Source organism: Oncorhynchus keta, chromosome 23 (assembly GCF_023373465.1).
Source record: "Oncorhynchus keta strain PuntledgeMale-10-30-2019 chromosome 23, Oket_V2, whole genome shotgun sequence".
NCBI lineage: Eukaryota > Metazoa > Chordata > Actinopteri > Salmoniformes > Salmonidae > Oncorhynchus > Oncorhynchus keta.
In genome coordinates, this window is record NC_068443.1 from 42,083,994 (window position 1) to 42,111,402 (window position 27,409).

General features: G+C 42.9%; 1 protein-coding gene across 2 annotated transcripts; it reads left to right on the forward strand.

Annotated features, from left to right (window-relative positions):
* The first annotated feature begins 3,652 nt into the window (after positions 1–3,652).
* dis3l2 (DIS3 like 3'-5' exoribonuclease 2) lies at positions 3,653–20,592 on the forward strand. Of its 2 annotated transcripts, none has more exons than XM_035800520.2 (21): positions 3,653–3,790; positions 5,411–6,219; positions 6,371–6,501; positions 6,674–6,727; positions 6,811–6,912; positions 7,966–8,140; positions 8,302–8,342; positions 8,589–8,818; positions 10,041–10,214; positions 10,458–10,537; positions 10,693–10,805; positions 10,952–11,059; positions 12,548–12,781; positions 13,055–13,134; positions 13,695–13,878; positions 14,153–14,239; positions 15,019–15,166; positions 15,542–15,672; positions 16,197–16,301; positions 17,050–17,154; positions 18,237–20,592. In XM_035800520.2, the coding sequence occupies exons 2-21, from the start codon at positions 5,448–5,450 to the stop codon at positions 18,333–18,335; spliced, it is 3,153 nt and encodes a 1,050-aa protein (XP_035656413.1). In that variant the 5' UTR covers positions 3,653–3,790; positions 5,411–5,447; the 3' UTR covers positions 18,336–20,592. The 2 variants fall into 2 exon arrangements, with proteins under 2 accessions (XP_035656413.1, XP_035656414.1); XM_035800521.2 differs by lacking the exon at positions 3,653–3,790 and adding an exon at positions 3,835–4,026.
* Positions 20,593–27,409: the final 6,817 nt, after the last annotated feature.

Below are 27,409 nucleotides of genomic sequence, written 5' to 3' on the forward strand. Positions count from 1 at the left end.
CTCCGTATTTTCTGCTGGCCCCACCACCACAGATAGCATTGAGCTTAGGCTGAAGCATCTGCATTTTGGATCTGCCTTACTCAAGAAAGCAAAAAATAGACAATTTTTGCATTCAGCTTTATTATGTAAAAAAAATGTTTTTACATTGTTTGCATACTGATGTGTGATGCATATTAATGCCAAAATAACATGCAAAACAGGTAACATAACATTTAGTTTTTTGCTAAACAGGTGGTCCTTATTCTATGTTCACCCCTGGTTATCAACTCATCCAGCTAACTACAGTAGTTAAGTATTTGACACTTATGTTTGTGTTTGACAGCATACCACTGTGAGAAAAGACGCTGATGGCCGTACTGTATAAATGTAGCCCCGTGCACGAAGTGCAAGTTATATATATATATATATCACTGCTGCCTCTGCCAGCCCTCTAGATACAAACCAAGAGACTATGCGTGTGTGTGGGCACACATGGAGTCACACAAGATTGAATGTTGTGCAGCATAGTGGTAAAAAGTACATACACACATTAATTGCGCCACATCAAATATGAATTTATTGTTGAACAGCGACTGTGTGTTAAAAAAACCAAACTAAAAACAATCAATTCCAGCACCCAAAGTAATAGCATGCCGTTACACAAGACATTATATTATTATGTGACATCAGCTCCAGTCTGCACACAGAGTAGTTGCTGCTCAACTCAATGATAAATCATGGAGTTGAGTTTAGTCAGCTACCTGACTATCATTACTAGGGACACGTTCCTCCGGCTTTGCTGACGCCTACCAGCTCTTACAATGCCTGGATAGCTATTTTTCCTTTCAGCTAACCACATAATAATTTATAGAAATCTGTCAGTCAATGACGTGACTCACAACCTATTTACACTTTCACTATTTGAACACTTGAATAAATGTTTACAAAGACAATTGTTGCTTATTTGGTTCAGTTCACTGTTGACTAATGTCTAGCCTGCTCATTTAACATTTAAGTAACTTAGCAGACACACTATCCAGAACTACTTACAGTAGTGAGTGAACACATTTTCATACTGGTCCCTCGTAGGAATCAAAACCACAATCCTTGTTACACACCTAACGCTCTACCAACAGAGCCAAATGGGACTCAGACTATGCCGTGAGGATGGGACCATCAAGTCTGGGTGTCTCAGTTCACACGCTTTCTGACTCTTCCGTACGGCCCACTCAGGTAATATACACATAAAACAAATGTCAAATAATGTATATGGACCTCTCTTATCTTTTTTTTTTTGTATCTCTTACTCTCTCTTCCTCTTTCTGTAAATCTCTCCCTCTCTGTGTCTGTTTGGTTGGTCTCTAGGGAGGAGGCTTTCAAGTTTGTACGTCTGGATGGCACTGTAAAAAAGAAGAGAAAGGAGATCCAGAGCGACGCACGTGTCAGCCTATTGAACAAGCAGCTATCATTCAAAACTGGACTGGTGGGCCTAAAGGCAACCTCACAGCTGCCTCTCATCTTCCTCATGGACCCAGCCTGGAACTTAGCAACAGAGGACCGCTGTAACCACTTCGGCCAGAAGAGGGACATTGTCATCCTTACGTTTATATAGTAAAGGAGTCCGTAGGGGAGAACATGGTGAGGATTCAGAGGCAGAAGTAGGATTTGGTAGAGGAAGATGTCACATATGTATGTGTGTATGTATGTATGTATGTATGTATGTCAGGATCGAGGCAAAGATGAACGGAGCAAAGTACAGAGAGATCCTTGATGAAAACTTGCTGCAGAGCGATCAGGACCTCAAACTGGGGAGAATGTTCACCTTCCAATAGGACAACGACCCTAAGCATACAGCCAAGACAATGCAGGAGTGGCTTTGGGACAAATCTCTGAATGTCCTTGAGTGGCCCAGCCAGAGCACGGAGTTGAACCCGATCGAACATCTCTGGAGAGATCTGAAAATAGCTGTGCAGCAACGCTCCCCATCCAACCTGACAGAGCTTGAGAAGATCTGCAGAGAAGAATGGGAGAAACTCCCCAAATACTGGTGTGCCACACTAGTAGTGTCCCACCCAAGAAGGATCGAGGCTGTAATCGCTGCCAAAAGTGCTTCAACAAAGTATTGAGTAAAGGGTCTGAATACTTGTGTAAATGGAATATTTCTTTTTTTAAATATTTATTTAAATAAATTAGCAAACATTTCTAAAAACCAATTTTTGCTTTGTCATTATGGGGTATTGTGTGTAGATTGAGGGGAAAAAACTATTTCATACATTTTATAATAAGGCTTGTAGTGGTTATTTATGTATTACCAATTAAGGAGAGACAAACTTATCACACAAGTCAGAGTTATACTTAAACAAAATCTTTATTCACTTATTAATAAGGGAGCAGGTCAATACAACACACACATACAAGGTGCCCTTGGAAGATAATAAAAGAACAGGATGGGCTGAAGAACTGTGGTCTCTTCTCAGAGGCTCTTTGTCTTATGCCGTGTGACCAGGTTACTCAGAAGCAAAGAGACATTGAAACAATACAGGTCTACCTGTTCCTTGAGCTGATCTCTCTCTCATGTCCTTGACTACATGCCCAGAACAGCTGTGGGGAGTGAACATGGAAGAGAAGAACCATCCTTTCTCAGAAGCACAGCATTGACACTGAAGAAATGTCTTTACTATTTGTTAAGCATATTAAATGGTTAAGTATCAATATTAAACAAATCACTTAAATAGTGATTATTCTCTCACAGACTGTAACCTAACAAAATGTGGAAAAAGTCAAGGGGTCTGAATACTTTCCGAAGGCACTGTAGGTTACAGTATCTAGCTCCCGAGTGGCACAGTGGTCTAAGGCACTGCATCTCAGTGCTTGAGGTGTCACAGATGGCTTGAATCCAGGCTGTATCACAACCGGTTGTGATTGGGAGTCCCATAGGGCGGCGCCCAGCGTCATCCAGGTTTGGCTGGTGTAGGCCTTCATTGTAAATTAGAATTTCTTCTTAATTAACTGACTTGCCTAGTTAAATAAAGGTTACATTTTTTTTCAGAAATGTTACAACCTGCTGGATTGACAGCTCCTTTAAGAACCAACATCTCACATTTGGAAAGATTTAATACCAAACCTGAGATTTTGGAGAACTGCTTAACAATATCCAATGCCAATCTAGTCACTGACACATTTTTCAAAAAAATTGACGTGTCATCTGTCAGTTGGAATATCTTGAGCACTCTGGCCTGGAATGTAATTTTATTTTATTTATTTCACCTTTATTTAACCAGGTAGGCAGGTTGAGAACAAGTTGTCATTTACAAATGCCTTCAGATTGACTGTGATAAACTAATGAGCATAAGGTTTGAGATACTTACAAAAAAAGGTGAGATTGGACAACTTTGTCGTATTCCTTGGTAAATGTTAAACCTTGAGGATGTTCCATGACAGAGTTTGATACAGCTATTGGCACCATTATGCAGCGTTCTAATATCGTTACTAAACTTCCAATGCTTAAGACAATCAAAGATAAAACTGTGAGTTACGGTATCAAATGCTTTCTGAATATTCAAAAATAAGATAACATGGAAGTCATCCAATAGGTCACAATACTTAACCATTGTACATGTCAACTTCAATGCGGTAGGGTCGTCCCAAGTATCCCGAATAGCATGGAACATTTCGCGAACGGCGTCGTAAACTTTTTTTTCCCAGCATGCACTTTGACCCAACCCCCGGAAATAGTTTAATGTTTGCTAGTCATGTAACTAGCTAACAAAAGCTACCTAATCGATTTCACGAAGCGAACAACAGCATTCAGGTAATGTCGTCTTGTTTATAGCCATCTACTTTTCGTATAACCAACTGTCATTTACAGCTGTCTTGTTATACAAAGTTAAAGTTTGGTTATATCGACTAACTTACTAGCTAACGTTAGCGCTGAACGGAAGCAACATTGGCGAGTTATAATAGCTACTACAATTGCTAACTGGATATTTAGTTCAGCCTCAGGACATGTTATGACTCAGGAAAATTGATAATCGAAACCTATAATTGGTGAGTGAAAATAAAAACTGAGGTATATGAGGTTGCTTGTGTTTCTGGTATAACTAACGTTAGGTAGCGAGTCTAGTTATCTAACTAGCTAAGTTGCATTGTCTTAGTTAGTTAGCAAATAACTTGATGTCATGCATGGCTAAATCAAATTAGTGTTTGCAGCTGTGTCAACTTGGCCACAATCTTTGACCACACGTCAGTCAGTGCAGGGCTCTCAACCATGTTGCTGGAGAGCTAACGTTAACCTCCTGTAGTTTTCGATCCAACCCTCGTTTAAACTGAATCAGGTTAGTTAATCAACCAGCTAATTATTGGAGTCAGGTGCGCTAGATTAGGATGGAAGCGAGAACATACGGTAGCTCTCCAGGAACAGGGTTGGGTAGCCTTGCATCAGTGTGGATGGAGCCAAATAACGTGGAGGTCACGTGAACTAGCGAGACAAAGCAGCCTTTCAGTTTAACAGATTGGTCAAAGTGGCAACTAAACTAGTCAATCTACGTATCTGTATGTTTTTTGTTGGTATAATTGTATACGTGAAGAGTTTATTTCCGGGAACGCTGTTATATCCACCAATTTTTCACATTGAAATGTTTGCTTATGGATACCTTCATGTCTAAAATATGAATGTTTTCACATTTTTAATTCAGAGTTTTTTTAGCTGTGTATTAAAATGATTTTTTTGTGTTTTTTTTGCAGAACGCTATCAATTGTTTAGGTGGGATGGAATGTTCGTATACTGTATTTGACAATGATATCTGGTTGTCTCCGCTAGCTATCTTAAGATCAAAGTGGCTCTTGATAAGATCATCTACTAATTGACCACGTTTACATACAAATATCCAGTTTTTATTCGACATACTCAAGTATTCTGTGTTTGAGTTGACGCATTTAATAAACATCATATCCGTTTACAATATCCCGAAAAAGCTTGCATCCCGGTTATGAGAAACTCAGATAAGATGCCTGGGATATGTTGTTCTTAGACGGTATACTATGGCATGTAAACATCTTATTTTTTGTGGTCTGCACATGCTGTTTCGCCTTGTCAAACAAGTCACTCTAAAAAGTCACTCTGAAAAGTAGGCTGGCTACCTGCTCAGTTCGCTCCACCGTAAATATTTATTTAGCTGATACTCCGTACTGGACTATGTAGTCTACTGGCTTAGGCTACTTTCACCCCAAATGTAATTCGTTTTTGCTTATTTCTTACATTTGGTAGGCCATTTGTTTAACTATAGTTAGAAGAGAAGCTGCACCTAGGCCTGTCCTAACCCTGAAAGACTAATAAAGCAGTGCTCACCAGAATAATGTATTACATTGATAGAATGAATGCATTATCAATCTAGTTAACACCGGTAAAGTTGTCTGTTTTTACTTCTTCTAGGCAGTACTCTCACAGGACAAGGACATATCTTAGGCAAATGGATCCTCCTCATCAATCCAAGGGAGGCAACAGGCCTCGGGATGGCAAACGTGGACCGAGCCAGTCCACTGTCCCTCATCAGAAAGATGCCTATGCCAGACTCCTCAGCCAGCATCACAGTAGCAAGTTCAGATCCTACCTGGACCAGTATGTCCAACAACAGGGGGAAGAGAGGGGGCCGAGCGAACAGAGGCAGGGATTAGCATACAGCGAAAAACAAGACATACCGCAGAGAAAAAGGGACCAGGCGTTTATCGAGTGCTCTGACTCGAGTGACTTCTCGCCTTCGCCTATGAAAGGTAAAGGAGGTGAAGAGAGCTCTCTGTCCTTGTACATGGACAAGCTGAATAGTCGAGGAGCCCTGCAGGAGCCGGAGAGGAGGCAGGGGGTTTCCGACAAGCAGCGACGCGGGGAGAGGAGGGACACCAACACCAGTCAGGATGGAGATGTGGAGTCCGGTGAGGAGTTTGCCTCCCTCAAACAGAGGGACTCCCAGCAGCAGCAACAACAGATAAGAAACAAAGACTCTAAAGACCATGCTTACAAAGTGCCCACAAGTAACCAAGTGAACAAGGACATGAGTTATGGGGCATCCCCCCCGAAAGCCTTCTCATCTTTCCCAGCTCAAGCGCAAGAGAAGAAGAAGTCCAAGAAGAAGAATGTGCCAAAGACCAACGCAGATAACAAGAGAGGTGGACCCATGTATCCTGACTTCGATGCAGACATGTCAACATCCCCCCTTAACAAATCCAAAAACATGCAACCACAAGGTAAAAAAATGGTCTTGACTAAAGTGAATATACTTTTTGAGATACCCTGACTGCAAAGTTGTCATATGTGATCAAGCGTTTGCAAACAGCTGCATTTGCTGTTGAAGATGTTGGTGTTGGATTGTAATCGGACTTCTATTTTCATCCTCAGTTGCCTCTACGCCTTCTGACAAGGGTAAGAAGACTAGAGGAAGCCAAGGAGGATCAAAGAAGCAAGTGTTTGAAGCGTACATGACCACAGAGGATGTTTCCCACGGCCTAAAGAGAGGAGAGCTCATTCAGGTGAAACCAGCGTTCTGAGACTAGACCTTCATAAAAAATATATATATTAGCTATTACTTGTTTACCGAAGGTCAGAAAATTCTGACCTAAGGCTTTATCGGTCAAAGATTATCTGACATGATGGCGTGACAAGTTTAACCTACTAATAGAAACATTTCCTTATTCTTTTCAGGGATCCATAAGAATCAACCCCAAAAAGTACCACGAGGCTTTCATTGCAGCACCGGTGAGAGTGTGTCAATAGAAATATAATGTAGCTTATAGGTGTTGGCAGTAATATTTGTCTAATGGGACTGTGCATCTCTGCAGGATGGGAAGCGGGATATCTTCCTGGATGGAACCGCAGCCCGCAACAGGGCCCTGAACGGGGATGTGGTAGTGGTGCAAGTTCTCCCTCAGGAGCAGTGGAAGGTGAGCTCCATGGAGGAAGATTCCGCCTCAGCATAAATACACTGTACACAACGTTAAGAACACCTTCCTAATACTGAGCCCCCCCCTTGCCCTCAGAACAGCCTCAATTCGTTGGCATGGACTCTACAAGGTGTCTAAAGCGTTCCACAGGGATGCTGGCCTGTGTCGACTCCAGTAATTCCCACAGTTTTGTAAATTTGTATGGATGTCCTTTGGGTTGTGGACCATTCTTGATACATACGGGAAACTATTGAGCATGAAAAACCCAGCAGCGTTGCAGTTCTTGACACACTGGTGCACCTACTACCATACCCCGTTAAACGGCACTTAACTATTTTGTCTTGCCCATTCACCCTCGGAATGGCACACACACAATCCGTGTCTCAATTGTCTCAAAGCTTAAAAGTCCTTTAGTGTGTCTCCTCTCCTTCATCTCCGTTGGTTGAAGCGGATTTAGCAAGACCCATCAATAAGGGATCATAGCTTTCACCTGGTCCGTCTGTCATGGAAGGAGCGGGTGTTTTGTACACTCTGTGTCGAGCAGCTATATCTTATACACTGCTATGTAATAGGAGTATCAGTGTTTCCCCTACATTCAAGAATATTCAAGTAGATTTAGGTGGGTTACGGCCAACTGTCAATGGTTATGACCAACGATGTCTATGGTTATGGCACTTAAGTTTGTGAACCACTCATTTATATCCACTGAGGCAATAACTTGTCATGCTCTTCATAATATATACCATTTACCCGCTGTTAGCTTCAAGCTAGATTTATTCACCTCGCTGGATTTTGCACCAGCAAAAGACCCCGACACGTCACACAACACATATTTATATTTTCTGACTAAGCCCCCCCTTCCAGACCCCCTTTGTACTCCTTCTGCTAAAATACAATGCACATAGATCATTCCATCTAACCCTAAGATCACTACTGCCAGGTTAATTGTACTGTTACAAACAGACCAAAACTGGCTCAAGTCAGATCGTCTCCAACACTGCTGATGCACAGTGGCGATCCTAAAAACAGAACTAAGTGGTTGTACGTGTACAGGTTGTGAAGTCAGACAGTGAAGGCGTGAGCGAACCAGAGACCCAGTCTGGGAGGAGCCAGACACCAGGAAAGAAGACCAAACGCCCCCCCAGTCCTGATGTCATCGTGGAAGCCGAGACTGAAGCTGAGGAACAACTGGCCAAGACGGTGGAGAACATCAGCCTCAACGCCACAGGTACAGGGATTTCCCCTCAGCAGGTTTAATGAAACCACACACATTTATGGCAATAGTTCTCAAAACTGTAGAGCAAATCCATTTGACAAAAATAGGAAATCGACACCGATTGGTGACTTCCAGCACTTTCTCCAATTAATTTTGCTGTTCTGCCTCTGCAGAAGATGGAATTAAAAAAGAGATACTCCAAAGGACTGCTAAGGTAAGCAGTTTTATTTTGAAATTGGATCCTTATGGCTTTTGTGCTGTTGCATGAAGAAAGACTTCTAGTCACAAACATTTTAAAAGAAAATGTACTGATTTCCAACAAACATCTCACTCTACAGAAACATTTGCGTTGAGACCTATCCTTCTGTCAAAGGGTTCGCTTCTCTTTGCTTTAGTTGTTTTTTTTTTTCATTAGTCAAAATCGATGTTCTTTTGTGTCCTCATCTGCATCTTCTCCTAGGTGGTGTACATAGTGGAGCAGAAGCACTCGCGGGCCGCCACAGGCTTCCTCAAGTTCCTCCCGGACAAGCCTTTTGCCATGTTCTCTCCTGTTGACCACCGTGTTCCACGGGTAAATGTTCCCCTACCAGATTGCCCCCACGACTTTTGCTCCCGCCCGGGAGACTACGCCAGTATCCTGTTCATCGTCCGCATTACCAGCTGGCCAGATGACAGCAACTTTGCAGAGGGGTATGTAATGAGTCACTGTCTCACTGTAGGGAATTGTCTTCATCCCTACCCCGTAGCATTGTCTCGTTCGTTTATACTCTCCTTCACGTAGAAGTGTTTGACTTGATGGCTTGTAAAATAATTCTAGAGTTTTAGGTACACCTATCTGGTACCCCCCCCTTGCCTCTAAACCAGCCTGAATTCTTCAGGGCATGGAATTGTTGGTATCGAGGGACCAAAAAAGTACCAAGGAAAACATTACACCACCGCCACCGGCCTGTACTGTTGACACTAGGCAGGATGGAGCCATGGACTCATGCTGCTTAGCCATATCCTGGTTCTGCCAATCAGCATGACGCAACAGGAACGGGGATTCGTTGGACCAAGTAATGTTTTTCCACTCCTCAATTGTAAAGTGTTGGTGATCGCGTGCCCCCTGGAGCCACTTCTTGTTTTTAGCTGATAGGAGTGGAACCCGGTTGTGGTCGTCTGCTGCACTAGCCCATCCGTGACAAGGACTGACGAGTTGTGTGTTCCCGAGATGCGGTTCTGCACACCACTGTTGTACTGCACCGTTTGTGGCCCGTCTGTTAGCTTGTACGATTTTTGTCAGTCTCCTTTGACCTCTCATCATACTGTTTTTGCCTAGGACTGCAAATGATTGGATTTTTTTGGGGGGGGGTTGCTGCTGCACCATTCGCGGTAAACCCTAGACACGTTGTGCGTGGAAAAGTAGGGCGAACTCCATTTAGTCGACTGATCGATTGTTTGGTCGATAGCTGCTCAAGACGCCTGTCTGCTTCACGCCTGTCTGAGTGGACTAATCCATTGCAGGGATAATAATCCCTGGACAGCCCCATGAGGCCGGATGTTTTAGTGGTACCGGAACCGGTGTGCCTGGCACAGACTATCCTACCACGCTCAGTCTCTTAGGTCACTCGTTTCGCCCATTCTAACTTTCAATGGAAATATAACTGAATGCCTGCTTTATATTGCAAACCCACATTACTCACTCTGTGGGAGCTAACCTTTTTGGCGTACAGGGTGGTGTACCTGCCCACTGAGTGTAAGTGCTTGTCTGTGAATTCTAGTAGGGGATAATGCACTTGTGCTTCTAGAGGATCAGCTCTACGACACTCATTATCTATGTATTAAACTTTTATAAAGTTACATCGAAGCACACATCTTGCCCATTTCTATTGGATGCTGACAGCCCTCCTTATGCCCCCCTCCCCACCCCCAGTCGACTTGCTAAGACTCTGGGCCAGGCCGGGGAGATTGAGCCGGAGACCGAGGGCATCTTGTTAGAGTACGACGTGGACTTCTCCGAGTTCTCTGTCGAGGTGCTGGGCTGCCTGCCCCAGAAGCTGCCCTGGACCATCCCCCCTGAGGAGTTAGGCAACAGGAGAGACCTGAGGTGAGTAGAGGACGCTCACAAATACGGCATCCATATCAGGAAGTCGTCAGTTCTCAGACGCAACTCCCACAGTTGTCATTGACGCCGTACACAAAGGCTCTCGCATGCCCAATTCCAATGGAGCCACCCGATGTACATATGTATTGCGCCATTGTCTTTGCCTTTTTTTATAAATACTAATTTGACACAACTGAACAGGTGGAGACAACACTCATATATGCAGAGTTATTGTTTTCTATTCAGGAAAGAATGCATATTCACAATTGACCCAGCTACCGCCAGAGACCTGGACGATGCGTTGTCTTGCAAACCGCTGCCCGACGGTGAGCCATTTTGTGTTCCTTTTGGAAATGAAGCATAGGGAATGCAATTTTGATGGTTTATTAATAAAGACGGGGTTTGATTTTACTCGTGTTTTTATTGACTTGTGGAATTCATCAATGACAAAAGTTCTCCTGGTATGTTCTCTTTGTTATAGGCAACTTTGAGCTGGGCGTCCACATTGCTGATGTGAGTTATTTCGTGGAAGAAGGCAATGCGCTGGACTTTATCGCCAGTCGGCGAGCCACCAGTGTCTACATGGTTCAAAAGGTCTTTGTTTGTTATTACTAAATGATTCATGAATAAGTCAATTGATAATGAATGAATGTATTATTGGAGCAAGTAAATTCTGACTATTAGATAATTTACCAGCTGGGCATTACAGTAAGTTAACTGTTGGCCTGTGCCACTCCCAGGTGATCCCCATGTTGCCTCGTCTGCTGTGTGAGGAGCTGTGCAGTCTAAACCCCCTGACTGACAGACTCACCTTCTCAGTCATCTGGAAGATCACCCCTGAGGGCAAGGTACAACACCTTCAAACTAAGTATGCTAGTGTTTCCATAGAAACCGGAAGCTGCAGCACTGTTTCTCAGATGGATGCACTGTAATTGTATTGGAATTTAAAAAAATCTTTATAATAGTATACAGTGTATTCAGACCCTTTCCCTTTTTCCATATTTTGTTACATTAGTCTAATTCTAAAATGGATTTAAAAAATCTAAAATCCTCAGTCTACACAAAATACCCCATAATGACAAAGCGAAAAACAGATTTTTAGAAATGTTTGCTAATTTATACAAAATAAAAAACACCTTATTTACTTAGGTATTCAGACCCGTTGCTAAGAGACTCAATTGAGCTCTGGTACATCCTGTTTCCATTGATCATCCTTGAAATGTTTCTACAACTTGATTGGAGTCCACCCATGGTAAATTCAATTGATTGGTCATGATTTGGAAAGGTGTGTGTGTGTGTGTGTGTGTGTGTGTGTGTGTGTTTCATAAATAAGGTCCCACAGTTGACAGTGCATGTCAGAGCAAAAACCAAGCCATGAGGTTGAAGGAATTGTCCGTAGAGCTCCGAGACAGGATTATGTCGAGGCACAGATCTGGGGAAGGGTACCAAAAAAAATGTCTGTAGCATTGAAGGTCCCAAAGACCACAGTGGCCTCCATTCTTAAATGGAAGAAGTTTGGAACCACCAAGATTCTTCCTAGAGTTGGCCACCCGGCCCAACTGAGCAATCGGGGTAGAAGGGCCTTGGTCAGGGAGGTGACCAAGAACCCTATGGTTCTGCTGTGGAGATGGGAGAAAATTCTGGAGGAAACCTGGCACCATCCCTACGGTGACGCATGATGGTGGCAGCAGCATCATGCTGTGGGGATGTTTTTCAGCTTCAGGAACAGAGACTGGTCAGGATCGAGGGAAAGATGAGTGGAGCAAAGTACAGAGATCCTTGATGAAAACCTGTTCCAGAGCATTCAGGCCCTCCGACTGGGGAGAAGGTTCACCTTCCAACAGGACAACGACTCTTAGCACACAACCAAGACAACGCAGGAGTGGCTTCGAGACAAGTCTGAATGTCGTTGAGTGGCCCGGACTTGAACCAATCTAACATCTCTGGAGAGACCTGAAAATAGCTGCGCAGCAACGCTACCCATCTGACCTGACAGAGCTTGAGAAGAATGGGAGAAACTCCAAATACAGTTGTGGCAAACTTGTAGCTTCATACCCAGAAAGACTCTAAGCTGTAATCACTGCCAAAAGGTACTTCAACAAAGTACTGAGTAAAGGGTCTGAATACTTGTATAAACTGAAATATCACATTTACATATTTTCAAACAATTCTAGAAACCTGTTTTGTCGTAATGGGGTATTGTGATGTAGGTAACTTTTTAGAATAAGGCTGTAACATAACTAAATGTGGAAAAAGTCAAGGGGTCTGAATACTTTCCAAATGCACTGTATGCAGATGTGTGGCACATTCACCACACTCCGTCTCTACCCCTCTAGATCCTGAGTGAGTGGTTCGGTCGCTCGGTGATCCGCTCCTGCGTCAAGCTGAGCTACGACCACGCCCAGAGCATGATCGAGGCCCCCGACAAGCTGTTCCAGGCAGACGAGCTGCCCCCCTGTGCCGCCGAGCACCCCATGGACGAGATCCACCAGGCCGTGCTCAACCTGCACGCCATCGCCAAGAGGCTCCGTGCCCAGCGCTTTCAGGGTGGCGCCCTGCGCCTTGACCAGGTCAGAGGGAAGCTGCATAGTATAGGACAGCTGTGTCATGCCATTTTTGTGCTGTTGTCAGAAGGTCTCGGATTAGGAGTGCTGATATTGGATCAGTTTAGCCTTGTAGATCACAATGAATGAACAGGGGACCCGATCCTCGATCTGCACTGCTACCCCGAGACACTTTTTGAAGCTAAAGAGTTACAAAAACGTTTGTCTATTTTTACCATGTGAAAGGACAGAGCTAAATCTCAGAATGATGACTATGATCTCCTTTGTTTTTTTTCGCAGTTGAAGCTGTCTTTCACGCTAGACAGAGAGACCAGCATGCCCCAGGGATGCTATGTCTACCAGTACAGGGACAGCAACAAGTAAGTCAACCCCACACAATACACATACTCCGAATGTACGAAACATTAGGAACACCTGCTCCTTCCATGAGGTAGAATGACCAGGCGACTCCATTTTTGTCACTTGTGAAATCCACGTCAATCAGTGTAGATGAAGGGGAGGAGACAACGCACCAGTTCGAGTCAAGAAATGCAAAGCTTAATAGTTTCCAGTGTGTATCAAGAATGTTCCGCCACGCAAAGGACATCCAGCCAACTTGACACAACTGTGGGAAGCATTGGAGTCAACATTGCCCAGCATCCCTGTGGAAAGCTTTCAACACCTTAGAGTCCATGACCCGATGAATTGAGGCTGTTCTGAGGGCTAAAGGGTGTGCAACTCAATATTAAGGTGTTCCTAATGTTTTGTACACTCTGTATGTGCATACATACCCAAAGAGTCAGCTCCCTAAGCAAGCTAACGGAATTAAAGTGAGCTTAACGGCGACGGTGCTCTCAGATGGAGATACTATCCGATTCTATACAATGTCTTGCATGTCAAGTTTTTGTTTGACTGCTTTTCTCGCTGTCTTCTCTCCCAGGCTGGTAGAGGAGTTCATGTTGCTGGCCAACATGGCCACGGCCCACCAGATCTACCGCTCCTTCCCCAACAAGGCCCTGCTGCGACGCCACCCCCCGCCCCAGACCAAGATGGTGGACGACCTGCAGGAGTTCTGCGACCAGATGGGCCTCCACATCGACTTCTCCACGGCCGGGACGCTCCATGTGGGTATCTCCAACTCCCAGCATGCACTCTAAAACACAACGAGTCTGTCAATGGGAGGCCTACTCAAAAATAACAAATGCAGAATACAACGTTTTTAAACAAATGTTCACGTATGTGTTAAGTGGGTTTGTTTCTTTTTAACTTGTCCCTTGTCCTTACCATCTCCCCCTTACCATCTTACATCGCTGCTCATATATTAATACCAAATGGACACACGCATTCTCTGAAGCACATAAATTCAGCCGGAATGCATTCTGCCCCTCCCCTCAATAGAAAAGTTTGAACGAGACTCTTGGCGATGACGAGTACACCAGCGCCAGGAAAGAGGTCCTGACCCACATGTGCTCCAGACCCATGCAGGTTAGTGTGTGCCACTACCCGTCGTCTCTCTATACTGCAGCCTTAGCAGTCCTATCGCTGGTATCTCTTTCCTGTGTCCTTCCTTTGGCTTCCTGTGTCGGGTGTTTCAGTCCACCGCTAGTCTACTGGGGCTGTAGCTTTATGTTTATCTGGATTGTCCCCATGTGTTTTCCTCTTGGGCTGCCCCAAGCTAGCCAAACATGTCCAAAACATTTAGCACATCTATTTTCTATTATACTGGTTAATGGGGTCTTGTTGAAGGCTACCTTTTACACTCTCTCTCGCTAACCTATTTTGCTTTTGAGCCAACTTCAAAAATGTCACTGTGTGCCGCAGTGGTCTAGGGCACTGCATCGCAGCACGAGCTGTGCCACCAGAGACTCTGGGTTCGCGTCCAGGCTCTGTCGCCTAGCGTCGTCCGGGTTAGGGAGGGTTTGGCCGGTAGGGATATCCTTGTCTCATCGCGCACCAGCGACTCCTGTGGCGGACCGGGCGCTCTAACCAAGGTCGCCAGTTGCACAGTGTTTCCTCCGACACATTGGTGCGGCTGGCTTCCGGGTTGGATGCGTGCTGTGTTAAGAAGCAGTGCGGCTTGGTTGGGTTGTGTTTCGGAGGACGTGTGGCTTTTGACCTTCGTCTCTCCCGAGCCCATACGGTAGTTGTAGCGATGAGACCAGATAGTAATTACTAACAATTGGATACCACGAAAAGAGGGTAAAATAAAAAATTTAAATAAAAATTCACTGTGACCAATGATATGTGAATGCTTTCCTCCCCAGATGGCTATGTACTTCTGTACGGGGGTGTTGAAGGAGGAACTTCTGTTCCGTCACTACGCCCTCAACGTACCCTTCTACACCCACTTCACCTCGCCCATACGGCGCTACGCTGATGTCATCGTCCACAGGCTGCTGGCCGCCTCTCTTGGTGGGTGGTGAGACACTGTGCTGTGTGTGCGTTTTACCCCATTAGAGAACAATGGCTTCGCTATGTTAAGAGGGGTGGACCGAGGGCAGGGCGGTGTCTCAGCTGTGTGGTAGTGCCCAAAGAAAATGTGGCTCTGCTGGTGGAATAGCAACGTGGTAAAACACAAAAGCGTCCCTTAGATTCCAAAACACCCTGAATCTGAGCTGATGTTTCTTTTTTGTCCCTGTGTCTGTCTGAGATTCACTACTTTTTGATGGTGTAGTGCTGCCATCTCTGTAAGAGAGAAGTCGTTCAAGTTGACTCCAGTGTGTGTGTGTGTCGTTTTGCCTGTCGTGTCTTTACAATATTTTCTTTGCTTATTTCTGGTTTGTGTAGGCTGTGGTACTCACCTGGAGTTGAAAGGGGAGGAGGTGCAGAAGCAGGCGTCCCACTGCAACGATAAGAAGACGGCCTCTAAGAGAGTCCAGGAGCTCAGCTCAGAGCTGTTCTTCAGTGTGTTCGTCAAGGTACACCCAATACTTTGCACCCACCTGGTGTCCCAGGTTTAAATCGGTCCCCGACTAGAGGGGAACAAATGAGAAAATCCAGTTGAACCAGCTTTGACGTTCGGAGTTGCATTTGAGGGCCCTATACCAGATATGGTTTGAAATACTATCTGTTAAATTTCAAATACTATGAGCAATTAATTGAGTCTGCTAAGTCTTAGATGGGTGGTGTACTTTTGGGACTGGTCTTTTGGTTCCATTGCACCAGGCAACCTTAATCGAGTGCATCTGAACTATTTTCCCGGGACCACCCATACGTAGAATGTATGCACACATGACTGTAAGTCGCTTTGGATAAAGGCGTCTGCTAAATGGCATATATTATTATTATATTATTATTATTATATGAAATTAAACACATACTATTTGAACCCAGGGCTGTTACACACTCATATCTCCAGTTAGGATTTAGCCCCTGGTGTTGCATTCAGGGCAACCCAAGTGTGGCACTGTGCAGAATGTTATTTGCCCCCCCCCCCTTGCAGGAGAGTGGTCCTCTGGATTCTGAGGCCATGGTGATGGGAATTCTGGACCAGGCCTTCGACGTCCTCGTGCTGCGCTACGGGGTGCAGAAACGCATCTACTGCAAAGTGAGTGCCACTCGAACCATGGCAGTATTCATTTTGTGTGACGATACCAGATGATCTGATTTTGAGATTTTTTTTGTCTTATCTACTGCTTGGGTCCGTACAGTGCCAAACACGACGGCTGCTGATTTGGGGCACACCATATCAACTGAGGGTTTCTTTAAAAAAAAATATTGGACAAGTTCAGAAAGAACCTCTATTTCTGACATTTTGTGCCGTGTGAACATGACCCATGTTACCATTCATAGGTGACTAATCTTTCCATCAGATACCACATCAAGTTTATGGTCCTCTAGTCTTTATCGTGTACTATGATATACATGATAAGGTCCGGCAATGGTCTAGAGAGAGAAGAATTTACGTAAACATTGTTAGGGCGTCATTTCATAATTTTACACCCCATGACCTTGGCTGACACACAGCATGATTGCATCCATTTGTCAGCTCTTGACCTACACAACTACAACAACAAAAAATAAGCTTTAGTCAAATTTGAATGACATTTATGGATACTAAGTTGAATGAAATTGGGTTCATATTCAATAGACATCAAACGGTCGAAAATGGACTGAAACGGGGAGTGACTACCTGGACTAATTTGTTTTCTGTTTCCAAACAATTTATTTTTGTTACGTGCCCTGGTGAACACAACCCAGATGTATGAGAGTAAATTATTCTCCTGTTTTGAATGAACAGAATGAATACGGAGGTGTGTAGTTGATGTGTTAAGTTGTGTTGTCATGTTCTTCAGGGTCTACATGGCCTGGAGACGTTCCACTTCCACAAGGTGGGGAAAAAGGGAGAGTTGACTCTGGTGTGGGCCGCAGAGGAACCCGGGAAGCCTAGCGTACGGCAGGTAAGACCTAGGGATCGTGCCAAATGACTTTAAATAAAAATGTAACCGCCATCTAATAGTTTTCCTATAAAATGATTGGAACATTTCATGAACATCCAAGTGAAATCCTGTTGCGGGGCAATGAAGTTTGACCGCAGTCGTACAGTGGGATTAGGCATCTTCACTCTACTTTGCCCCGACTGGGCAGGTGACACTTTGTCCCGAAGACAACTGCTAAGTGTTCCTTCCATTTGTTATGTCCATTAGTGACTCACCACAAAAAAAGAAACCTAGCCAAGTGATCACAGGCCTTCTTTCCCTCCATTCTCTTTTCCCTCTGGTACGTCTCACTAAATCTCTATCCGACCGCTCCCTCAACGTAAGATCGACTCACCCAAGCTCCCATTAGGCTTTCGGAAATGACTGCTTACAGAATGGGATGTAGCTTCCCGAGTGGCTCAGCGGTTTAAGGGACTGCATCGCACTGCTAGAGGTGTTACTACAGACCCGGGTTCATTCCCGAGCTGTGCCATAACCGGCTATGGTGGGAGTCCCATAGGGCGGTGCACAATTTGGTCCGGGTTAGGGGAGGGTTTGTCTGGGGGGCTTTACTTGGCTCCTTGTTTCGGGCCATGTTAAGCTGGCAGGTGTTAAGGAGCGCGGTTAGGCGGGTCATGTTTCGGAGGACGCGTGACTCCACCTTCGCCTCTCCCGAGCCCGTTGGGGAGTTACAGCAATGAGACAAAATTGAGAAAAGTGGGGGGGGTTTAAAATAAAAGTATTGGATACACAAGCGAAACTCTAGATGAGCCATGTTCCAACTGCTGTTTCCAGAGGCCCCAACCATGGTACATTGAATGATTAAGCATATTTGTTATGATAACAGTTCTCTATACAAATCCAAGAGCTCAGCTGAACAGTGTTTTGGTTGGATTGTTTTGAAGGCGCTAGACCGCTAGGACATTTTTAAGCAGGTTTTCTTAAACAGTAGAGCACTGAAGCCCAACCCCATGTTAAACTAGCCGCTGAATGCAAACAGAATGTTATTATTTTGAGTGTCTGTCACTAACAGAGGGTTGTCCTGTTCCTGCCTCTCCTTCTAGGAGATCTCCATCTTTAGTCTGGTGGATGTGCAGCTGAGGGCAGATGGAGCGCCTATGAAATACAGCGCTGTCATCAAGAGGCCTAATGAGACGGTGTAATGAATACTCTCATGTGTCCTGAATAACACACATTCTCTTACACACACACACACAGCGATGCCGAATAAGTTTTGCCAGTATTTTGACATTGACTACACAAACACACACGTTCTTGCACATTTTTTTACATGTATTAGAAAAGCAACTTTTTTGTAGTTAAACTTTACAGTTCAGTTACCATTGAGGAGCCGAGGCTGGACCGTAGCACTGAAGCAGTGGTATTGTTGCAGGGGCCTGGCTGCTTAACTGTAAAAGCGCCAAGACTGTGCAATGAACTTTTTATTTTGCAGTTTTTACCTTTTTTTAGGTCATTTTTAGATATTATAATTATATACACAGTCAATGTGTGAAGGTGATGGCTTAAACTATTTTAGGTTTCAAACCAGTTTTATTGAAGCTGTTCCATTAATGTCAAGTGTACTGTAACTGGTCGTTTCAGTCGCAATGCAATTGTCATTGTTTATTTGTAGCTGTAACCTTTAGTAAGAGCTTGTGTGCTTTTCCACTTCAATTCATATAGCATTAATCTACTTTAAAGGCTCGGCGAAGTGTTCATAAACCTTTTTCGGAAGGACTTTGTGGAGGCTTCAGTTATTTTAAGTGAATTCGCACAATGAGCAACATCTGACTTTTTGCCAAATGCTTTGCCACCCTTTTTTATATTGCAAGACATTTGCTTATAAATTGTCTGTGAAGCATCTACAGTGTCTTGTGAAGTCGTTTAAAGTGAGACCTGAAATCCTTGTTGACAGAACTTTTTGTTTTTCACTAAGGAAGATGAACCTACCCTATCCGCTAATATACCGCTGTTTATGGCAGTGCATGCTGGTATTTATACAGTGCAGATTCTAAGCATGCTAATCCATTGTGTCTCAAAGTTGTCACGTGTGTGAAATGGACTTTTATCGTGACAGTTTTGACAGTGACTCTAAAATGACGGCGTACGATGCTGCTGTTAACTACCTTGTGAATGTGAGGCCTTGACCATTTTGTCTCCCAGAAAAATCCTCCTAATGGCCTGCATGTCCAAAACAATACTGACTTTTTTTTGTTTGTTGTCTTTCATCTCAGTATTGTACATGACAGTAATAATATGATTTATAAATCTCGTATTGTTTTGGAGGGCAGCCATCTTAGTGGTCTTGCTCCATAAGCAGGTGTGCCTTTTTCCCCTAACATTGTTTTACTCTAGAAGCAATCTTTATCTGTTTTGGTTTACATTGTAAATGACGTTAAGCAAATATGATGTAAGACTATAAATGTTCTGCAAATTGTAAGGTGCCAGTAGCAAGGAACTCCTTTAAACTCTTGATAACATGTTCAAACTCACAAATCAGATGTGTTGTAGTATATTTCTAACGAGTAGCTGTAGCTCACTCCTAAATTTCTGTTTTTGTCTTTGTGACCAGATGGAGTTACAATCTGGGTTTTAAAAAAACTACGTTTTTTTTTCCTTCAATAACTAAAACCTTTTTGCCTTTTTACTAAGTAATTACAATTTTGGAGTCCATTAAATATTAGCAAAAACAACCCATTTCCTGAGCTTTCTATTTAAAGGGGGCTGTTTTGTTGGTGCGATTTAAAAAGCTTGTGATTGTCTTTTGTAATCGGGTCGCCGAGAGCAATTGAGTAGTGGGCCTTTAACAGGAAAGGGAGAGCTAGGCCGCCAGTCCACACAATACCTTTCCTTTGCGCTTGTTTTACTTAATATATCCCATTCATTTTGCCCACGTAATCTATGCCTTACATGAAAATAAGTTGAGCTTTCAGTTGTAAGATTTAGGATTCAAGCATCTTTTCATTGATTACATTATTATTATTATTTTTACTGTTCCATTCGTGACGTTAGTACTGTAGTTGTACTTGCATTGCCTTGCTCATGGTGATGCCAATGTATAGACTGCCGTGGTTGTCAATGTCTCAAACCTGTAACAGGGTCCACTATAACAAGGGTTATGTTCAATAGGAAAAAAATGTAATAAAACAGTGAAACATGGATATACCACAACTTGTCCAATAAGGGGAAAAAAAATGGTTTGCCTTTGCAAAACGTTTTGCTTAATTGTGCTCTACTGAACATGACCCAGGTGTTGTCCTGTTGCTTGTGGAGTGGGAGAACTGTGCTGTGTTGACATGTTATACTATCAAACTGGACACACAATATTAATGTATTAGCAGTGATCACATAGGAATTGGTGTAAAAGTGTACTTGATGTGGCTGGCCCCTGTGAACCAAATAAACATCGGCTTCACTAAATTGTTCTAGTACTGTCCATTTTGTACCGTTCTGAATATTTAAACAAATATTAATTTAAAGGGTGTACCTATGTGAATTTTTACCAAATCAGTTATTAGATGGCTCTTGTACAATAAAGATGGAGAAATGAGTGTGTTGAAATGGTAAAGCATTGGTATTTGTCTTCACAGCAATCCCCACACCCTCTTAATCATCATGACAAGGAAGGAACGTTACTAGTTACTACAACGGACTGCCTGCTCAAAGGGTAGTGACTATTGAGGTTAATAGCAACAACAACTGATTTATGGTTCTCTTACCTAGGCTTCGTTCACTACATCGCTTTGGATAAGAACATCTGCTAAATGGCAATGTCATTTTAGAAAACTGACATAAATTGGCTCATTTGTGTTTTGAGATTAGCGGTAATTCTGGCATGCCATAGTCTAGTGGGAGTCAACTAACCCTTTCCACAGTCTTCACATTTTGCTGCCTTAATTCTACATGTTTTCTTATTGGTCTACACAACCTACTCCATGTTTTCAAAGTGATAAAAAAAAAATGTATTTTCCAAATGACTAAGAAATACAGTGAGAATGTGTCTTGCATAGGTCCAGTGCAGCCATTTTTATCTCTACCAAATAATATTTTAGTTACAATTTTAAGTACCTTAATGTGATTAATAAATGGTCACAGCTTCTCAGCAAATGAATTTCTCAACGAATACTTTAGTTTGGACTGTCTGGGAGTGGTCTGAGTTGTGAGGGGAAAACTGAAAACTAGCTTTAATTGGCAGAGGTTTGGAACACTTATTGGTCTATAAACTAATTTACCGCCTGGTCACCAGACAGTCAAACTCCATCCCACCAAACACCTCTTACCATATAATGGCATTATCATTTACTCAATTTCACAGTATTATTCCAACCTCATAGTCTGGAAATGTATACAAAACATTAAGAACACCTGCTCTCCATGACATGGACTGACCAGGTGAATCCAGGTGAAAGCTATGATCCCTTATTGATGTCACTTGTTAAATCCACATCAATCGGAGTAGATGCGAATACGTTTTATGTAATTTTTAAAAATTAAGCCTTGAGACAATTGAGACATGTTTTGTGAATGGGCAAGACGACGTGGAAGTGCCTTTGAACTGGGTATGGTAGTAGGTGCCAGGCGCACCGGTTTGTGTCAAGAACTGCAACACTGCTGGGTTTTTCACTCAATTAGTTTCCTGTGTGTATCAAAAATGGTCCACCACCTAAAGTACATCCAGCCAATTTGAAACAAATGTGGGAAGAGTTTGATTAACATTGTACCTACCTTACACAACACTTAAGACAACATATGAAATTGTTCTTTGTCAAAATGGCACTACCTCAGTCAATTTGTGTAATCATACAATGCTGTGTTTTGCATCATCTGATGCAAAATGTATCATACAGGGATGATTTCAGTATTTTTAAAGTTACATATCTTGAAAACATGAGTACTGACAAGCAAAACATTTTTGGGAATATGTCAATAATGGACTAGTGAAACTAATACCAAAACAAAATATAGGTTTTTGAGTGAAAATTTTCTTTAAAGGTTTGAATATTGCTGTCCTGATGGATTTGGTTGGTGATGTCCAACCAAATTTATTGAGCTTGAGCAAATTTGTCAAAAACAATGGATACAGTATGTTTGCACAACGTTGGTAGAATATTACTCAATTATTCCCAGCTGTAATGGCTGCCAAAGGTGCTTCCACCAAGGATTAACTAATATACACAATCAATTAATATACACAATCAAGACCATTATTAATTTGTATTTTTTATTTTTTATTTCATTAACTTTGAATATGTGGAATAGGTTGTGTAGATCCGTAGGAAAAACTACAATTGAATCCCTTTTTAGATGTCATATTTAGGCAGCAAAATGTGAAGACTGTGCAAAGGGGTCTGTAGACTTTCACTAAGTATTAACCCTTGTGTGTCTTAAGGGACAAAAATGACCCGCCACTATGTTTAACAGCAGAGAAAACCCCCTAAATGATATTTTTTCACCTTGAAATTTGATGACTTTTCCTAGAGTGACCCCAACATTAGAAAAAGTGAAACATCACCTTTGTTCATATAGTTCTAAAATAATTTACACACCACAAAAACCACAAAGAGAGACACACACACACACACACACACACACACACACACACACACACACACGACAAATTGAGATTGTGTGCTACTGATTAAACTCAGACAATACTACATCTTCCTTGTGTCATGTCATACGGATGACCCCAGGGCCCACAAGACGTGCAGTTGCCCATGCCCAGGACATCGACTCAACCAACATTCTACATGTTCATCACACCAAGCCATCGAAAAAAAATCATCCTGGAGATGACACATTTGGAGGGTTTCTGTAAATATGGAGACAACTGGAAAAGAATGGATGAGATTGACCTGCGTGCCTACATAGGGCTGCTAATCTTAGCGGGTGTGTATACTGTAGGTCCCGAGGCGAGGCTACATGTCGTCTCTGGGATGCAGAGAGTGGAAGTCATTTTCCGTGCCAGGATGCCACTGAAAGTCTTTCACACTTTCTCAAGAATGCTGCGATTTGATCACCGTGAGTTAAGACCAGCAAGATGTGTGAGAGACAAACTGGCGGCCATAAGAGAGGTCTGGGAGAAGTGGGTGGAGCGTCTGCCATACCTCTACAACCCTGGGCCTGAAGTAACAGTGGATGAGCAACTGGTTTCCCCCTGCCCTCCTCGCAAGGGGGAGAGGGGCCTTCTCATCAAAGTTTGCCTTCACCACCACTCTAGTTTCTTACCTCACAAAGAGGAACAAGAATGTGGTCGTCCTGAGCACACTGCACAAAACGGCTGAGATCAGTGATCGTGAGGACAGGAATTCAGCCATCATCCTGGACTACAACCACAACAAAGGAGGTGTGGACAACCTGAACGAGGGGATTGGAACTTACAGCTGCAGGAGGATGACTGCCCACTGGCCCCTGGTCATCTTCCATAACATCATTGATGTGTCCTCATACAATACCTTTGTGATATGAAACAAGATCAACCCTACCTGGATGTCTGATAAGTAGAACAAGAGGAGTGTGTTCCTGGAGCAGCTGGGAAAGGCACTTGTAACCCCAAACATTCAAAGAAGGGAGCGCCTCCCCCGTACAGCAGCCTCTGCAGCGCTTGTGAAAGCTGTTCAGGGGGCTGAATCTTGTCCTGATCCACCTGAGGCTGCAGCTGGGGCAGGCAAGAGGAGGAGATGCCAATTCTGCTCCCCAAAGAAGGACTGTAAAGCAAATTCTATGTGCTGTGTGAGAAATACATCTGCAACGTCCATGCACACACACATGCATACTGTCCTACATGTGCTAATTAGAGTTGATTGATTTATGTTATTCACATTTTTTTTTTGTATCTCATTTTGTTATTTATTGGTGTTGTTTATACACCTTGTGGGTGGGGGCAATGGTTAAAACAATGGGAGAAGACTAGTATTTTGTAGTTGAATTGTACAGTATATAAGAATATATCACTATGTTGCCAAAAAGGTTCAATACTATTATTGTTTCCCTTCAATAAAATGCATTCAAAACTATTTTCTGCGCATTTCTGCTACTTTCTTAGGCTATACAAGTGCTATATCTTGCTAAAAAAGTGTATGTTTACACCTATGCAGTACCTTTAGCAATAATAATAATAATTAACCCCTACTTTAGTAAAAAAACAATTATGAACGGTGTGTTGTAATAAAAAGATGTGTCCACTGATTAAATGCAGTCTTTCTGAATTGTGAAGATGGAAAACCCAGATGTTCACAAAGTTTGTGATGAATGACAGGTTGTTTCTTCATGCAAAATAGATTTGGGGTTTAAAATTCAATTAAGCTGCTTTATTTTAGGAGTTTAGTGAAGGCGGGTCATTTTAGACCCTTAGGACAAGGGGAGTATACAGAATGTTAAGACTACACAAGGGTTAATATGACATAACCGTAGAAATCTCTAGAAAGGATGTATTACCCTATGTATACACAGCTCAGTAAAACGATACTGAATTGTGTAAACAATTTATCAAGATGGCAGATTGCCGAATCTGTTTTATCAGGCATTTTGTAGACAACGGGGCTTTTTAGGAGATAGAAATATGTTGTACAGAACTTACATGACTCCGAGAGCTTTATATTTGACTCTGACATGATTGTGTGAGGGATATTTTTTTTCTATGGAACATTGTCAATGTTTCACCCTCATAAATCATGAACCTGACAGGGTTCCATGACATCATGGAGGAGACTATCAATTTTAAGTTAATAAATGAAAGATTGAATGTAGCAACTCCCATGTATACACCCAGGCCTATCTGTATCTTTCCTTCCGCCCCATTGCTCACACGCACTCATTTACTGACCATATCCACTGTGTACCGCTCCTAGAAACTCCATGCAAAGATGACTATATAAACTGGAGAATCCTCCCTGGAGATAAGCACAATATGAGCCTGATAAGATGATTTGGATTGTAGCCACTGACTGTATATCAAGGTGAAGGTCAATGGCAGCAGTGCACTGGATGAACCAATAGCCATAATGAAAGTGGACTCGATCTTAACGTTGCGGCTTAATATATTGGCGTCTTGCAGTTTTCACAATTTCTTCTCAAATAAGTTGAAATATGAGAATTTAGGGGGGGTGGTCTTCATACCTTGTTATTGGATTTGGAACATTGCCGAGCACATTTTTTGTTGTTGTGGGGCGCGGGGGGTGACTTAAAGGGGCAATCAGCAGTCATCCATTTTTGGACTGATACATGAATAATATGTACCCATTGATTCTTGAAGAATATAACTTACAAATGCTCAGTTCGACCATCGTACACTGTATCTCCAAACATGGTTAAAACTACAATTTTGATATCATTGATTATCAGTTCTTGCATCCATAACTCTGTTGATGAATTTGAGAGTGGTTACATTTCTCCAGCCACAACACTCAGCTTTTTTAATTTAGAAAGTGAAAACAAATGGCATTGACAAAATGATTGGCACCGAGGAGCTAGTGCTTGGTTGCACAGCTTTTGGCTAAGATAACTGCCTACAAACATTTATTGTAGCCAAAGAGCTTTCTCCATCTTTCTTTACCGGCAATCTGGCCCACTCTTTAGTGGCAAACTGCTCCATATCTTTTCAGACCTCTCCATCGTTTTTGATGGGATTCAAATCTGGACTCATCGCTGACAAATTTCTTCAATTTCAACTCTTATTTATTTTATTATATCTTTTTTATTTTACCCCCCCTTTTCTCCCAAATTTCGCAGTATCCAATTATTATTAGTTACTATCTTGTCTCATCGCTACAACTCCCGTACGGGCTCGGGAGAGACGAAGGTCGAAAGCCATGCGTCCTACGAAACACAACCCAACCAAGCCGCACTGCTTCTTAACACAGCACGCATCCAACCCGGAAGCCAGCCGCACCAATGTGTCAGAGAAAACACTGTGCACCTGGCGACCTTGGTTAGCATGCACTGCTGGTGCGCGATGAGACAAGGATATCCCTACTGACCAAACCCTCCCTAACCCGGACTACGCTAGGCCAATTGTGCATCGCCTCACGGACCTCCCAGTCGCGGCCGGCTGCGACAGAGCCTGGGCGCGAACCCAGAGTCTCTGGTGGCACAGCTAGCGCTGCGATGCAGTGCCCTAGACCACTGCGCCACCTGGGAGGCCAATTTCAACTTATTTGACAAAAAAAATGGGAAGTATTTAAGAAACATGCGATTGTGCCATATTAGACCGCAACTGTATAAATATAATATAATAATTTATATATATATATTATTATTATTATATTATAACTGTATACTTACATAGGTGAAAACACTGCATCAATTTGTGTATCAGGATTTCAGCGGTAAAAAGAAAAACAGCTGATATCATAGTTTACTTACAGTAAACACATCAGCTTACCCTGACCCTTCTTCAGAGGTGGAAGAAGGAGAGGACCAAATCGCAGCGTGGTTAGTGTTCATCTTTTTAATACGAAACTGAACACTTCACAAATACAAAACAACAAAGTGACAACCGAAACAGTTCTGTCTGGTGCAGACACACAAAGGCTGAAAATAACCACCCACAGAACACGAAGGAAAACAGGCTACCTAAATATGGTTCTCAATTAGGGACAACGATAGACAGCTGCCTCTGATTGAGAACCATACCAGGCCAAACACAGACATAGAAAATATATAAAAACGAACATAGACTGCCCACCCCAACTCACGCCCTACCATACTAAATAAAGACAAAACAAAGGAATAAAGGTCAGAACGTGACATACAAAGCTGATTAAGGTCAGGGCAGTGACTAGAGGCACAGGGAGTTGTTCATTTCGTTTCCTAATTTAATTTCCTTCCAATAAGCAATCCAGGAAATTGACATACCTTTATGATGTCCTTATCAGAACTGGTTACATAAACTTGACTCATTTGTATGTAATATGACTCGTGTGGCGCCTCATCAGGTGTATATCACCTGTTTTGTTTTCTAATTCCACAAGGAAATCTGCTCTCAATCTGGACCCCACTTGTTTCATATCATTTGTGTTCAGTGAAGAAACAATGACTATTTTACAATCATGGACAAAGGGTACCACAGATTGAGGGCACCACAGAGTTTAGATGTCAGTCTGGAGTAGTTTGCCGTTGCTCGGTGAGATGTGCTCTTTGAACGGGACACAGCGCTTATTGTAGGAAATAAATGTCTTATTGTTGTACAGCCAATGACTGTCCGTGTGTGTGTCGTGACGCACAAGTCTTATTAGAG

Bases quoted from the DNA above. Each gene is read 5' to 3' on its own strand.
- dis3l2 (XM_035800520.2), top strand. From the start codon at position 5,448: ATGGATCCTCCTCATCAATCCAAGGGAGGCAACAGGCCTCGGGATGGC. The intron at 8,141-8,301 runs GTACAGGGATTT...CTGCCTCTGCAG, and splicing joins CATCAGCCTCAACGCCACAG to AAGATGGAATTAAAAAAGAG. The intron at 12,782-13,054 runs GTCAGAGGGAAG...TTTTTTTCGCAG, and splicing joins GCGCCCTGCGCCTTGACCAG to TTGAAGCTGTCTTTCACGCT.